This window comes from Lycium barbarum, chromosome 5 (assembly GCF_019175385.1).
Source record: "Lycium barbarum isolate Lr01 chromosome 5, ASM1917538v2, whole genome shotgun sequence".
In the NCBI taxonomy this organism is placed as follows: domain Eukaryota; kingdom Viridiplantae; phylum Streptophyta; class Magnoliopsida; order Solanales; family Solanaceae; genus Lycium; species Lycium barbarum.
In genome coordinates this window covers 10,790,184-10,804,993 of record NC_083341.1, presented here as the reverse complement: position 1 = coordinate 10,804,993, position 14,810 = coordinate 10,790,184, and the positions used below count along the sequence as shown (strand labels likewise).

At 34.3% G+C, this 14,810-nt stretch overlaps 1 protein-coding gene and 1 long non-coding RNA gene across 2 annotated transcripts; one reads left to right on the top strand and one right to left on the bottom strand.

Moving 5' to 3' along the window:
• The first annotated feature begins 1,709 nt into the window (after nucleotides 1–1,709).
• Nucleotides 1,710–2,953, top strand: LOC132640427 (uncharacterized). Its single transcript, XR_009582233.1, has 3 exons — nucleotides 1,710–1,831; nucleotides 2,300–2,452; nucleotides 2,826–2,953. It is a non-coding gene; the product is annotated as an uncharacterized LOC132640427 (long non-coding RNA).
• LOC132640426 (laccase-12-like) lies at nucleotides 2,068–4,785 on the bottom strand. The gene is made up of 6 exons (XM_060357017.1): nucleotides 4,596–4,785; nucleotides 4,352–4,503; nucleotides 3,989–4,233; nucleotides 3,764–3,892; nucleotides 2,517–3,473; nucleotides 2,068–2,433 (listed from the first exon to the last, which is right to left on the bottom strand). Exons 1-6 carry the CDS (start codon nucleotides 4,704–4,706, stop codon nucleotides 2,303–2,305), a joined length of 1,725 nt encoding a protein of 574 aa, XP_060213000.1. The 5' UTR covers nucleotides 4,707–4,785; the 3' UTR covers nucleotides 2,068–2,302.
• Between the last annotated feature and the right edge of the window lie 10,025 nt (nucleotides 4,786–14,810).

Genomic DNA, 14,810 nt, shown 5'->3' with positions numbered 1-14,810 from the left:
TTTATAAGAAGTTTATTTATGGTAATTTTATCTAGTTTGTAATCAAGTGTATCTGATCACCAAGTCAAATATGTGCATTTTGCCTCAATAGAAGAATAATAATTATTAGGCATCATCCGGCCATAAATAACATTTCAATATTTGTAAGTGCAGAAGTAGGAATTTGGACATACGTTATTTTCAAATGTTTGTTATTCACAATTCTGGTGTGCACAAGTACGCACCATTGTTTTAAAAGGCAGTATCAGGACTCGCCTCGGGGCTCGTCTCGGGGCAGGGCAGTGGCAAAACGCCCTGGGGCTAACGTGCAGGGCTTAGTTCCTATGAGGCTTACGCCCTAAGCGCCCAACCGTACGCCCTAAACACGCCTAACGCCCAACGCCCAGGACTCGCCTAACAGTTCTTACACAAATTATATTTTAAATTCCTTAATTAAAATCATTCACCCTCATAATTGTTTAACAAAATAATGATACTTAATAGTTTTTCATCTATAGAAATAGAAGATTGGGTGTAACTCATATAACAAGTCGTAGTATTGGATATTTACTATTTGAGAACGTCGTGAGGGTGAATATCACTTAATTTAAAAAAAAAAAACATATAGCGGAATTGTACATTTTCACTTGTCATTGGTCATAAGTCCTATGTATCAGAATTATCATATAATTTTATTTTTTGTTCATGAAGAAGTTATGTTTTAATTGTAATATTGATAAATTTTATTGATTATTTGCTTATAGGGAGAACTCCGCCTGTGTGAGCTCGCTCACATTGCCGGTCCCAAGCCCGGATAAAGGAGGAGGGTTGCCGAGGGTCAATCGGAAACAGCCTCCCTACCCAGGTAGGGGTAAGGCTGCGTACATCTTACCCTCCCCAGACCCCACTATTGTGGGATTACACTGGGTAGTGACCAAGACCAAGACCAATTTGCTTATAGGGAGATAAAATGAATAGTATGATAGTAATAGTATTTTAAGAAACTATGTTTTTTTTCATGTTTGAAAGTTAAAATGTTAGAATTGATTTGCATTTCATAATAACTTTTATTTCATTGTATTGTTTATACTTGTAAAATTATGTTATATATAATTACAAGTTATAAGCGATGTATAATGGATTGCTTTGATCTTTTTTTTTATGAGGATCAAGCGTGCGCGCGCACACACACACATATATATATTTCATTTATTTACAATTTCCTTTTATTGTTTTATGTAATTTTACCTATTTAAAAATATTTATTATAATTATATTATTTTAAGAAATACTAAAAATTAAATACTCATGGGGCTTACGCCCCGTGCCTCGAGGCGTATGTAAAACGCCCCGCCTTTTAAAACACTGGTAGGCACCTCAATTTATTTCCGTTTTGTCAGTTGAACACTTCAACTTATAAAATGATCATTTGGACACCTCCAAAAATGTAAGTGTCACGTCAATATTTGTGCTTACGTGTTTAACTTTATACAAGTTGAGATGCCTACTTGTGCACAATCAAAATTGGAAGGTATAATTGTCAGCTGAGACCAAGTTTGAGGGTTAATTTATGTATTATGCCTAAAAATAAGTGGCTCCGAACGCCACTTGGCACTGCAGAGGAGATATCAAACAGAAAATGTTATCATTTAAGGGGAATAAAACCTATATTTTAAGTATTAAACTTGTAAAATATGAATAATTTGGGAGGATTTTTAGGTACTAACTTTATTAGGAGTATTTTACTTATAAAAGATGGAGTATAAGCTTTACAAGGAAAAAGAAAAAGTAAAGGTGCCTGACAATAATTGCTCTTCAACCATTTTTATTTTCCTAATCATCAAACGCAAAGGTAACAATTGACTGGATTTTTTTCATCATTCTGCTTTAATCTTTCTATTTTAAACTGCTTCCTTGTGTCCTCATTATACTTTAATTTCTCGAAAGATCTGTTCTTTTCCGAATTTATGCAAATGAGCAATTCTTACTGCTGATGATTCCTTTCTTATCTTATGCTGTAAATCTGTAATTATGCAATAAATAGGCAGTTCGTAATTATAGTACTGCTTTTGTGAAGTGGTGACGACATTTAGTTTAATACTCAAATAAATTCTTCTCTGTAATTTCACACGAAACAATACAATTGCTTTAGCAATATGCTGGCTTAATTCTACAACAGTTGGTGAATTCTAGGCACCATCTTGACCAAAAATTCTAGGAAAATGTAGTAGAGGAAAAAGAACTAGCCCCAAACAATATCACTTAAAGTGATTAAAACAATTAAAATTGATTTAATTTTGTATTATGTTGCTTGTTGTAGTCCTCAACAAACAGGAAAATCTACTGGAGGAGCCTCCAATGATTCCAATTCACTAACTCCGTTTTCCACGATGAACGCCATCGCCAAACCCCACGTGATGTGAACATCCAAGTGACAGTGCATTATCCATACTCCTGTTTTAAGTAAAATATTGTAAGTTTGTAGTATAGGAAATATTAGGAGATATAAGTATTTGTTTCACTATTATTTCTCTTACCTGGATTATCAGCGACAAATCTGATGACTGTCCACCCATTAACGGGTACACTGGCTGTATTTCTGAGAGGTGGATCAACAAGGTTGAATTTAGCTGTATCTCTTTTTGGATTAAAGTTACCGAAACCCTCTGCAATGATGTAAAAATCATATCCGTGAAGATGAATTGGGTGGTTTTCACCCGTGAAGATACTCGTCCCTTGTAACACAACTTGCACTTTTTCCCCGTATTTCAGCTTGTACAGCTTAGTTGCTCGAATAGGTTGCCATAGTGGCCGGCTTACGTTGCCAGTATAATCAAATTTTACAGGTGGTACAGCTGGGAAATCAGCTGAGAAAACACCAGGTATGCCTTGGTGATGTGCTTGCAGAAGGGAAAAGTTGGATGGTAGCACAAAAGATACATTGTTCATACTGGCAGCGAATCGAGTTCCATTTGGACCTTGACAGTTTCTGGAGCGTGAACCTCTTGGGCAGTTCAGGAGTCCCAGCCCGACTGTGAAGAATAGATTTTCATCGATTTCAGTGGGCACCTCGACCTTTCTTGGGCTTCTGAATTTGGTTGTGAAGGCTGTAGCAGTGGCTGTGTCATTATATGCTGGTAAAGATGGCAAAACTGGATTAGTCTTGGCACAATTGGAAGAACAAGAAGCTGACTTGTACTCAAGGATGGCTGTTGTTGTGGTATTGTCAAAGGGGGCGCCTTGAGCACTAGCATAGGCACGTGCTGCCATGTAGTATCTGGCTGCTGGCTGATCAGTTTTGATCAGTACATCAGTTGTCTGGCCTGGTCCGAGCATAAGGACTGATGTTGTGAATGGTTTAACATAAGAGGCATCCGCTCCAACAACAGTAAGCTTGTGGTTGGCCACAGTAAAGAAAAGCTGCTGGTTCAGTCCAGCGTTGATAACTCGAAGGAGGTTGGTTTCGCCAGAGTCCGTATGGACTATGGTGGTATCTGCATAAATATGATTTTTATGAGAACATGTCCTGAACAGGTAAGATATCAAATTATAGTTTAGTGAACTCAAAGCATAATATCGTTAGTTGGAAATTCGTCTTTTTACAATGTATAAACTTGCTTCCATTATTCGATATTTTAAGAGTATTAGACGATTTCATTGTCTTGATTATTGACTGTATGAATAAAAGAGTCGAGATACAACCTATATACGTCTTCTTTTAATTTCTGAGCTAAATATCTTGGTACCGCGCGTGTTTCAAATGTTCTGTGAAATTAGAACTAACCTTGTTTGGAACACTTGTAGAGGTCACCTGGTTGACCATTGATGGTGTACGCATCAGATACATTAGGAGCTGCTCCTGTTCTTGTAGCTCTTCTTACAACGTCCATAGGGTTTGTATCCCACCACTCACCTGACAGCATTGAAAGACTATCATTTCAACAAACATTCTAAGGGGAAACAGACTATGAGCAAAGTTTGTGGTATTAAGAAAAGGTAGAAGTAGTACCTAGCAGAATTGGTGTTTCTCTTTTGGGCTTAGGAAATGGATACTTTTCACCTTCTTTTGGGTGGATAATTATAGCTCCATAAACTGTAGCCCTTAGCCACGAGCTGTGGGCATGCCACCAAAGAGTCCCTTCCTGTCCTTGAATGGTAAACCTGTAAGTGTAACTCTTTCCTGGTCTAATTGGGCACTGAGTGACAAATTCTGGTCCATCTGCCCATCCTGTTCTCATTTGCCTAACGCCATGCCTTTTGATACACAATAGAGTAGTATAAAAAAGTAGAAGCAAATGTCATTACATATAATCGCCACTAATTTATTGAGTAACATATATCAGTTCATTTGATTCTGCATGCATGAATTTACCAGTGAATGGTGAGATTGTATCGAGCTCTATTGACAACGTTAACCACCAGAGTATCTCCGTTGTTTACTTCCAATGTCGGTCCAGGGAATTGTCCATTCACCGTTATGGTGTTGTGGGTTTTGCACAGCCTCTTCACTGGTGTTGCTTGAACCTGTTCCAGAAAAACAGAGGTAAGTATAGTCAAATTTGTAAAATATTACGAAATGTTAACAAAACAAAGAAGTAAAATCTTGGATAGCTTACAACAAAATCATGGTAATGAGTTTTCCCTGATGCTGCATTTGCAAAGAGAAGCAAAATGCATATAACAAGGAAAGAACACAAAGGGTTTGCAATGCTTTTGAAGGCCTCCATTGTTTTCCTTTACTTAAAACTCTTTCTATGTATTAGTAGAGATGCAAATCAGTGTTTGTTTGTGTAAGATTGTAGAGTTGAGGGTCTGCTTTTATAGGGGAAGAAGTAGGAAGAAAGAGTTGGTCTGAGGTTGACAGAAGATTATGTTTTCAAAAGTTAGTTAAACCCGGTATAACTAATTGGTTCACCCACTTAACCTATCTAACAGCTAAGAAATTTCAGGAATAATGCTTACATTATAAGTCTTTTACTATTTTCAGGGAACATGATTTTTATGGTTTTGCTTAACATTAACGATGTGCTTTTATCCAGCAAACTTTTGTTGGATAAAAAAATTCATGAATTAATGTGGAGTTTGTTCTTATGATTATACATACCACCTATCTTCATCTCTCACAAATTGAAGGAAACTTTCTGCTTTTGCTGATTCAGAGTTTGAACTCAAGACATATGATTAATTTTCTTTAAATATCATTTAGTAGTTAATTAACTTGTGTCATTAAATTCATTAAATTACTACTATTAGCTAAAGCTCTTGAGGTAATTAAAACTCTCCTAGATTATATTTCAAGTCCAAAGAACTAATAGCTGTAAACCGCAATCGGCATTGTTTACTTCTTAAACTCTGAAAAGTAGTGACCAAGAATTAGTTAAAACGTAAAAAAAAAATGGGTCATAGATGTCATAGGTTGGTGTCGCACGACAAGATCTTTGCCAAAAATTAGAAAAACAAAAGAAATTAAATTTGAAGGTTAGGTTTATTTAATCAAGACAACATATATATTTGGTTCTTTTATTTTAAAGTATGGGGTTTGACTGGACGGAGAGTTTAAGAAAGAAAGAAATATTTTTTAAACCTTGTAAGCTGAAACATTGCAGAAATATTTATGTGGTTATAAATTACTTTATCAAGAGTAAAATTAGAAGTTTAAAGTTGAAATGTTTTTAAATACAAGAAAATATCATTATTTTGGGGATAAATTAAAAAGAAAAGGTGTTACATAAATTGGGATAGATAAATTAAGTATTACATACTTAGATAGGTATTTAGTTTTGAATGATTTTTTTTTTTAATTTCACGACTGGTGTCTGGTACTCACGTTGGGGCCTAATTAAATCTGAATTCGCGCCTCAATGTCCTACATTGGAGGGTAAACCACTCTCTAACAAAAGTAACTATATATAGAGCTCGAACTCAAAACCTCTAATTAAGAATAAAGAGTATCTATCACACAACCTCAACCTTTATCGGTAGTTTTGGATAAAGTTAAATCCTCAATAATAGTAACACTTAAAGTCTACAGGATGAAGTTAAAGATGGCAAAAGGTCTTCTTCAGTTTGTTGTGTCTTACTGTATTAAATTAGTCGTTCAAAATTTGATTGGTTCTGAATTCTAACTTAAAAGTTCAGTTAGAGAAATCCAAAACGACAAGCCATGATTTGATGAATAATGTCCTTAAGGAGGTGGTCGGTCAAAAAAACATAATCCGTCATCCTTTGACTTCTCCCTTTCTCTTTTTCTTTGTTTTGCACAATTGAAAAGGAAAAAGTCAGAGACGTACCTACGTACGCTATGTGACCAATTTTTGCTTATATACACTCCACGTGTGATTATTTTTGTTCCTTTTGTTTTCTAGAAGTATATCTTTCACATTCCTGTGCTTATTTCACCCGGTAAAAGTTGAAGAACTCTGTGATTTTGGAGGCGGAGTCAGGATTTGAAGCTTGTGGGTTCGAAATTCTAATTCATTTAATTTACTGGGTTCTAAATTAATAATTTATACATATTCAATGAATTTTTAAAGACAAATACAGGGTTTAGACTAAAGTTACTGGGTTTGGCCGAACCCCCAACTACCATCCTAGCTCCGCCCCTGGACTTTTGGTCACGAGTCTGAATCCTAGGCCAACAGAACTGAGCCTAGTATTTAAGCGGACAAGACTGCATTGGTGAAAATGGAAATTATTTAACGTAACGCTTGACAAGCATAGAGAGGAGCAGAGTCGATGGCAGAAAGAAATGGTCAATACCAACTCAGCCAGCAACCATATGAAAAATGACGAATAAAGGCAAAGTTGTTCTTTATTGTGACAAATACATTTTTACTTAATACGGAATCTGATTTAAGTAACAGTGGCATGAATATTTGGATAAAAGATAGGGTACACTACAAAAGTACTGTATAACTCATTAAATTGCAATACTGAGACATTTTCAAGTAAAAATTATAAGGAGAATCGTTTCAGAAATGCCGAAACGTAGACTGGGGTGAAGGACAGGTATAGCGCATGTATTACATCAACTATGCTGATCAAACCTGACCACACGTCTGTAAGCAATTTTGGCCAGGCTTGTATAGCTCATATAATACTGGCGCATTGATTCTTTTGTTTGTTAACACATAACTTTGGTTATGTGGCAAAAAGTACACTAACAGTTTGATTCTGAACTCGTGAAAAATGAAGGTAATGGTGTTGGCTAAATAAAGAGGAAATTATAGGCTTAGGGTATTCTCATATATGCGTTTTTTCTCGAGATTCAAAAATCACTTTTTTATGATCAACCATTAATTGCAAATATTGGACGCCATTTGGGACGTACAATATTTTGTTCTAGTAGAGAAACAAGTATCACAAAGAGAGAGGGAGTCCGCTTTTAATGGAGGAAAGGGCCCAATTTTTGGTTGAGAGAAGTAGTGAACACAAAGCCCATCTCAACCGCCAATCTAATTAGTATAGTACAAAGAGTGAGTACCTCGGAGATGAATTCAGAATCTTAATTTAATGCGTAGGTATGAACAGTGACGGATTCAGAATTTTCAATCAGGAGATTTGAAAAAAAAATAACAAAAGTTAAATATAAAACAATGTTGTCCCTGGGAATCAATCCTAGGACTCTAGAGACAATTTTGTACACCCTGGACGCTTGAGCTAACCTTTTGCTTCTGTTCAAGGTATTCAAAAGTTAATATATGTACATAAACACATAAATCTACCTTATATATACATTGTAATTTTTTACCGAGGGTCTTCGGGTGAACACCCTCCCCACCCTCTAAATCCCTCCCTCGGTTACGAAGTATCACTACACCTATTATTACTTAATACTATATACGAATTTAGTGGAAATATATATGTATATTTTCTTAAATTGTTCAAGTGCAAGCACAGTAGTACATCTACTTAGTTGTAACTTGTATAAGTCTGGCCCATGAATGGCTAGCAAGAGTGGTCCTCGTATAGTACTCTAGAAGGCTGATTGAAGACGACGGAAACTTGTTTGTCTATGGACCGCATCTCACGTCTCCATCAAAACAGGTAACATAATCAATACGAACGTGTAAAAAAACCTAAAGACCCTCTAAACTTGGGCAAATTATTAGTTGTATGTCTAAATAATAATAGTCTTAATTACTTTATTAACTTGGCTATTTAGTAATCTTTATACCCCCACACCCCACACCCGTAAAAAAAAAAAATCGATGTGGTAAAGAGTGTGACAACACTCTCTTTTAGGTGTGCTGGCATGAAAAAAGTTGCTCCAAATAGGCTATTTTTCAAATGTTAATCGCCACAGCATATATAGCAATTTAGTTATTCTAATTGTGTATTTCTTCTTATTTCAGCTTAATATATAATGCAAATGTTACCCCAACTTTGCATTTTTAGAATTTCTTCTTTAAATGCAATGATTACTAGTTCCAACTATTTGTTTCAAATTTTGTATTATTTCTCTTTCAGGTCAAAAAAAAACTTGGCTCGCCATCATGTTAGCCAAATAAAATTAGTTTCATTAAAAAATAATGAAGTATTTATTGTTTATTTCTTCTTTAGATGCAATGACTATTTATTTCAATTGTGTATTTTTCCTTTCAAGCCAAAATCAATAAATAAAAATTAAAGTTCTATTATTTTTAGTCAAATAAAAAAATCAAAATAATAGAGTTGGAACTATGTGTTTTCTTTTTTCCTTCTTTAGCTACAGTGATTATTTATTTTAAATGTTATTTTTCTTCGGGCCAAATCTATAAAAAGAAAAAACTTTAGAGCTCCTTATTTTTACTAAAATAAAGAGTTTTAGCAAAATAATGAAGCTCCAACTGTATAATTCTTGTTATATCTTATTTAGATGTAATGACTATCTGTTTCAACAATGTATTTTTTTTTTTTTTGGAACAAAACCTGTATATAAAAAAGTGATTTCATTATTTTTAGCCAAATAAGATATTTTCGCCTAAAAAGTGGAGTTCTATACTATTTTGACCTGAAAAGGAAAATCTAAAAATTAATGAATTTATAAAGTAAAAACAAATATTTATTTTTTAAAACCATGTAGGCAAAAAAATCCACATGGCAGGTGAGTGTATCCTACTCTCTTAGGATGAGATCATACGGTAGGATAAAGGCTATCAAATAATCAAATTTAGAAGGTAATTAAGACTACAAATAGTTTAAGTGTACAACTAATAATCGGTATCAAATTTAAAGGGGTTTTTAGTTGATATGTCAACATTAAGAGCCCGTTTGGATTGACTTATAAGTTGGCTTATAAGCTGTTTTCAGCTTTTTTGAGTGTTTGGCTGGCCAGCTTAAAGTCATTTTATGCTTAAAATAAGCTCAAAAAAATAATTGAACCCATTTGACTTAGTTTATCTAAAGCAGTTTATAAGCTGAAAACAGCTTATAAGCCAAAAAAAATAAGTTGAACTACCCCAACTTATTTTTTTCAGCTTATAAGCTGCAAACAGCTTTAAGCTGTAAGCCAATCCAAACGGGCTCTAAGTTACCTCCTTTTTCACCTCTCCCTTGCTAAATGGCCTTTGTTTAGTAGTGCGTGTGCTTACTGCCACTAACTTTTCCATATTTGGATACAGAGGCACGCTCACCAAGATCTTTAAATCTAAAAAGGCATGCTCTAAAGCCTTTTTTGTTTCTGTTTTCTTTTGGTGTTCAAATGCTCAAAAGTTTTAAGGGTCCTTTGCAAAGGTGTATCATGATTTGAATTTTGAATGAGTCTATCATATCCATGCCAAAAGGATTTCAACTTCATAGTTTCTTGTCGAGCTAGTAAATAGGAAGATAAATGAGTCAAACCAAACTTTACATTATAATTTCATATGACACTCTTTTAGATTTTTCTACACAATTTTCCCTAATATATTATTTAAAAAATAGTGACTGAGACCCCATTTGGTCAGATGTCATCTCCCATTAATGCTCATACTCCATCTCCCTTCGTCTCATATTACTTGTCCGCTTTCCCCGCATCTTAAAAAATCATAGATAAATGTATTTTTATCACGTTATCCTTATCTCTCTCAAATAAATTGCACTTTAATCAATATTGATTACTTTAAAAAATAATTAATGTTAAGGACAAAATAAGAAAAATTTAACTAATTCTATCTTGATTTTGTAAATTGACAAGTATTTTGAAACAAATAATTTTAGCAATGTGAACAACTAATATAGGACGAAGGGAGTATTAATAAAATAAAATAAAATAATTTTTAAGATTTAGAAAGAAAAGTTTTGATTTTTCAAATTTTGGTTTTCAGTAAATCTGACAAAAGACAATAAGTGAAAGTTTATCTTAAATCACCTAGTTCCTCCATCCAAGTCACGTAGTTCAAGACGAAATGGGGAATAGAATATTTGAAACAGCAATTCAAGGTAACCTCGGATGACCAAATGGGACTTGCCTGGACTCGAGGCAAAGATAGGTCATAAATCATAATTATAGAGAAAATTTAAAAAAAAAAATAGTTCCTTATATTTGTGGTAAGTAAAATAGTTCTTTAAATATAATCATAAGCACTTTTGGTCCTTTAAATTTGTGAAAAATGTCGTCAAATATTTAACAAACTCATGTTACATTTAACGAAAACTGAAAAAATAAATGTAATAACTAGAAACAAGAAAGCCTTGTTAAAGACCAAAAACCGCAATACCAACAGTTGCACGACATCAGAAATAGACCAAATAAAACAGAAATAGCACCTCCTACTATAAATTTCCTCTAAATTCTTTTTATTCACAGTTCCAGTGAAATCTAAGCTAAAAGTTTTCATTTTCGTTCAACAAACTCAAAGGATCAAAACTAATCAAAAGTATACCTACTACACTTTGATGGGAACAGTGGTAAAATAATCAAAATAAAGACAATACAAAAGGAGTACTAGTCCCTCCGTCTCAAATTATTTGTCATAGTTACTAAAAATAATTGTCTCAAATTATTTATCATGGTTATTAAAAATAGTTGTCTCAAATTATTTTTCGTTTTAAAAGTTCAAGGCACAATTAATTATTTTGTTCTTATTTTACCCTTAATAGAATTTAGTCATTAATGGAGATCCGTCTCAAATTATTATTTGTATCTTTTTTGTTTTACACGACTCTTAAGAAAATAATAATTAGAAGGGGTGCTTTCACTAACTTTAGCCTTATTTATGTCTAAGTTATATTTTCTCTCCATTAAATGTTGACTTTATTTGTGTGTTATCTCCATTGATAACAAAATTCTACTAAGGGTAAAACGGGAACAAAATAATTAATTGTGCCTTGAACTTTTAAAATAACAAATAATTTGAGATAATTATTTTTTATAACCATGACAAATAATTTGAGACTGAGGGAGACGGGGAGTAACATACAAATAAAGTAAACATTTAATGGAGAAAGAATATAAGGGAAAATACATAACCCCCCCCCCCCCCCTTTTAGCCAGATTAATTATGACGCACCCAACCTTTGCGGACGACCTATTACCCCCCCCCCCCCCCCGTCTTAATTTTTCAGTATTTTAGTATCATTTTCTAACTGACGTGGCAAAAAAAATTGAAGCCCAGTTGCACAGTGGAGAGTGTTGCACACTCTCCGCCACATTGGTGCCACGCTGCTGCCACGTCACTGCCACTTTTTTTTTCATTTCATTTTTCTTTTATTAATTATATTTACACTAATTAACCTCTAATTAACTATTAAACCATTAATTTTGTCTTCTTCATCACTAAACTCTTCTTCTTCTTCTTCTTCTTCTTCTTCATTTCAAGAAATCCATCAATCAATTTTCTTCCTCCATTAGCACACACACATTCAACCCATTTTCTTCCTCCATTAACACACACACATTCAACCCATTTTCTTCCTCCATTAACACACACATTCAATTTAATCATCAATCATAAAGAACTTATTTTCAAAAAACATTCAACCAATTTTCTTCCTCCATTAACACACACACATTCAACCCATTTTCTTCCTCCATTAACACACACATTCAATTTAATCATCAATCATAAAGAACTTATTTTCAAGAAACATTCAACCAATTTTCTTCCTCCATTAAAACCCATTTTCTTCCTCCATTAACACACACACATTCAACCCATTTTCTTCCTCCATTAACACACACATTCATTTGAAGGCAAATCAAACACCAAAATATTTTTAACCATTTTCTTCAACCCATTTTTAATATTTTTTGTACCTCCTGTTGCTGCTGCTGCGACGGTGTGGCGGCGGCGGTGATTGAGGAGAAAGAAGAAGAAAGAGAAAAATAAATTGTATTTAACAATTGAAATGTGGAAGACAGGAAGGGAAGGTGTCTTCAATGTCTTCTTTCTCAATTTTAAGCATCTGAGTCGCAACATTTCATTTTTTTTCAATTCACTCGCCATATTTTTTTTTTGCCACGTCAGTCGAAAATGGTACTAAAATACTGAAAAATTAAGACTGGCGGGGGGGGGGGGGGGGGGGGGTAATAGGTCGCCCGCAAAGGTTGGGTGCGTCATAATTAATCTGGCTATATGTTTGGGGGGGGGGGGGGGGGGGGTTATGTATTTTCCCAAGAATATAACTTAGACATAAATAAGGGTAAAGTTAGTCAAGTATCCCTCCTAATTAATACTCCCTCCGGATCAAAAAAAGAGTCCACTTAGCCATTTGCACACCTCTTAAGAAACTACTCACTTCAAGAAAAAATATGTAAATTGGCTATACCCCTAATTAAATAGGCATTGAGATTTGATCACATAACACTTAATAGGGACAAATATGGAAAGATTAATTGTTTCTTGATTTAATAAGCGGATACTTTTTTTGACCCAAGAAAAAAATGCTAAGTGGACTTTTTTTTTATTCGGAGGGAGTATTTCTTAAGAGGTATGTAAAACAAAAAATCGGGAGAATTGGTTATTTGGCCCTTTACAAAAAAACAATTAGTTTTATGACCCTTTTGCAAAAGATCTCCATGTTTTACACATAAAATATCTGAAAAAATCATTTCCTTCTATTCAAATTGTAAGAGGCCAAGAGATCTTATTTTCTCCAAAAAATCGACAAACGATTTGAGACGGACGGAGTACTAACAATGTACTATAATACTAATGTTTAGCCAATTTGCTTGAGAATGTTGCCCACTCGTATAGGATAGACACTAGAGGAGGAGGGGAGCATGCAGTGATCAGCTGCGTAGTTGAAAAAATTTAAATACTCGCTCGGTTCATTTTTACGTGTCACATTTTTGCTTTTTGAGAGTTATATTGCATGAATTTTGACCAAGATGTATTTCTTGTTCTATTAATACGAAAAGGATTGCAACTTATAGCATTTTCTGTATAATTTTCGAACATGTAAATTTAATATTTAAAATATTGAATTAATTTAATACAATTAACTCTGAAAATTAGCCATATTGCATCTCGTGAAGCAAAACGTGATACAAGTAAACGGAGGGAGTAAGTAATACTGCAGCTCAACCAGCTACTCCAATAATTACTGGTTATTTTACATTCTTTTAGGTTGACATTAAGTACTTATATACATAGGTGTTGGAAAAATAAACTTGTTCACATTATTTAATTTGTTCACATTAAATTTAATTTAATTCATGAACTAGTAGACTAATGTATTAGGAGATACATGAACTGGTGGAAAATTCTAGATTAGTCTAGTGAATTCTAATTCATGTACTTGGAGGATGTGAAGTGTGAAATTATTAATAGTGATACATGTATGCTAGGCTAGATACATGGATGAATTCACATATAAATAGTCATGTAATCTAGCCATTTGAATTAAGTCATGTTGAATAGAAAATCATCTTTCCTCCATTTCTCTTCTAGTGAGTTTTGAGTATTATTTGTGTTGTCTTGCTCTCCCAAATTTTCAACATTTTGTATCAGAGCCGGTGTGTTTGAGAGACAACAAAACGTAGAGATAAAATGACTAACATCAATGGAACTCCATTCCAAGTTCCAATGCTCACTAAAGAAAATTATGGAAGTTGGTGCATCCAAATGAAGGCTTTGCTTGGAGCCTATGATGTATGGGAAATTGTGGAGAGCGGCGTTGATGAAGAAGATGATGCCGCTGCCACAAAGAAGAAAGACCGAAAGTCACTCACACTCATCCATCAAAGTTTGGATGAAAAGATGTTCGAGAAGGTTGCAAATGCAACCAACTCCAAGCAAGCATGGGATATTCTTCAAACTTTCTTTAAAGGTTTAGACAAGGTCAAAAAGGTTCGTCTCCAAACCTTAAGAGGAGAATTTGAATCGCTGCAAATGAAGGGATCCGAATCAGTTTTGGATTATATTTCAAGAGTCTTGGCGGTTGTCAATCAAATGAAGAGATATGGTGAAGCGTTGAATGATGATAGGGTCGTTGCAAAAATATTACGATCCCTAGATTCAAAATTTAATTATATTGTTGTTGCCATTGAAGAGTCCAAGGATTTGGACACCATGACCATAGAAGAACTCACGGGTTCTTTACAAGCACATGAAGAAACTGAAACAAGAGTCTGTTGAACAAGCTTTGCAAGCAAAACTTTCTTCGAAGGAGAAAGATGAAAGGCGTGGCTCACAACAAAGAGGTCGTGGGCGTGGAAGAGGTCGTGGTAGAGGAGGAAGAGGTGGTAGTCAACGTCCGACCAAAGAAAATAGAAGTCAAGACTCCAACCAAGAAAGAGCCCGCGGAAGAGGTAGAGGATGAAGGTCAAATCATGGGAGGTATGACAAATCAAATATTTAATGTCAACTTGTCAATATGGTCATTTTGAATGTAAAAATAATCTGTAGGAGATAAATAATTTTGTGGAG

Excerpts from the sequence above, each read along its gene's own strand:
- LOC132640426 (XM_060357017.1), bottom strand. The coding sequence starts at position 4,706 with ATGGAGGCCTTCAAAAGCATTGCAAACCCTTTGTGTTCTTTCCTTGTT. Across the intron at positions 3,474-3,763 it reads CTACAAGTGTTCCAAACAAG|ATACCACCATAGTCCATACG; the intron begins GTTAGTTCTAAT and ends ATATTTATGCAG. Across the intron at positions 2,434-2,516 it reads ATTTGTCGCTGATAATCCAG|GAGTATGGATAATGCACTGT; the intron begins GTAAGAGAAATA and ends TACTTAAAACAG.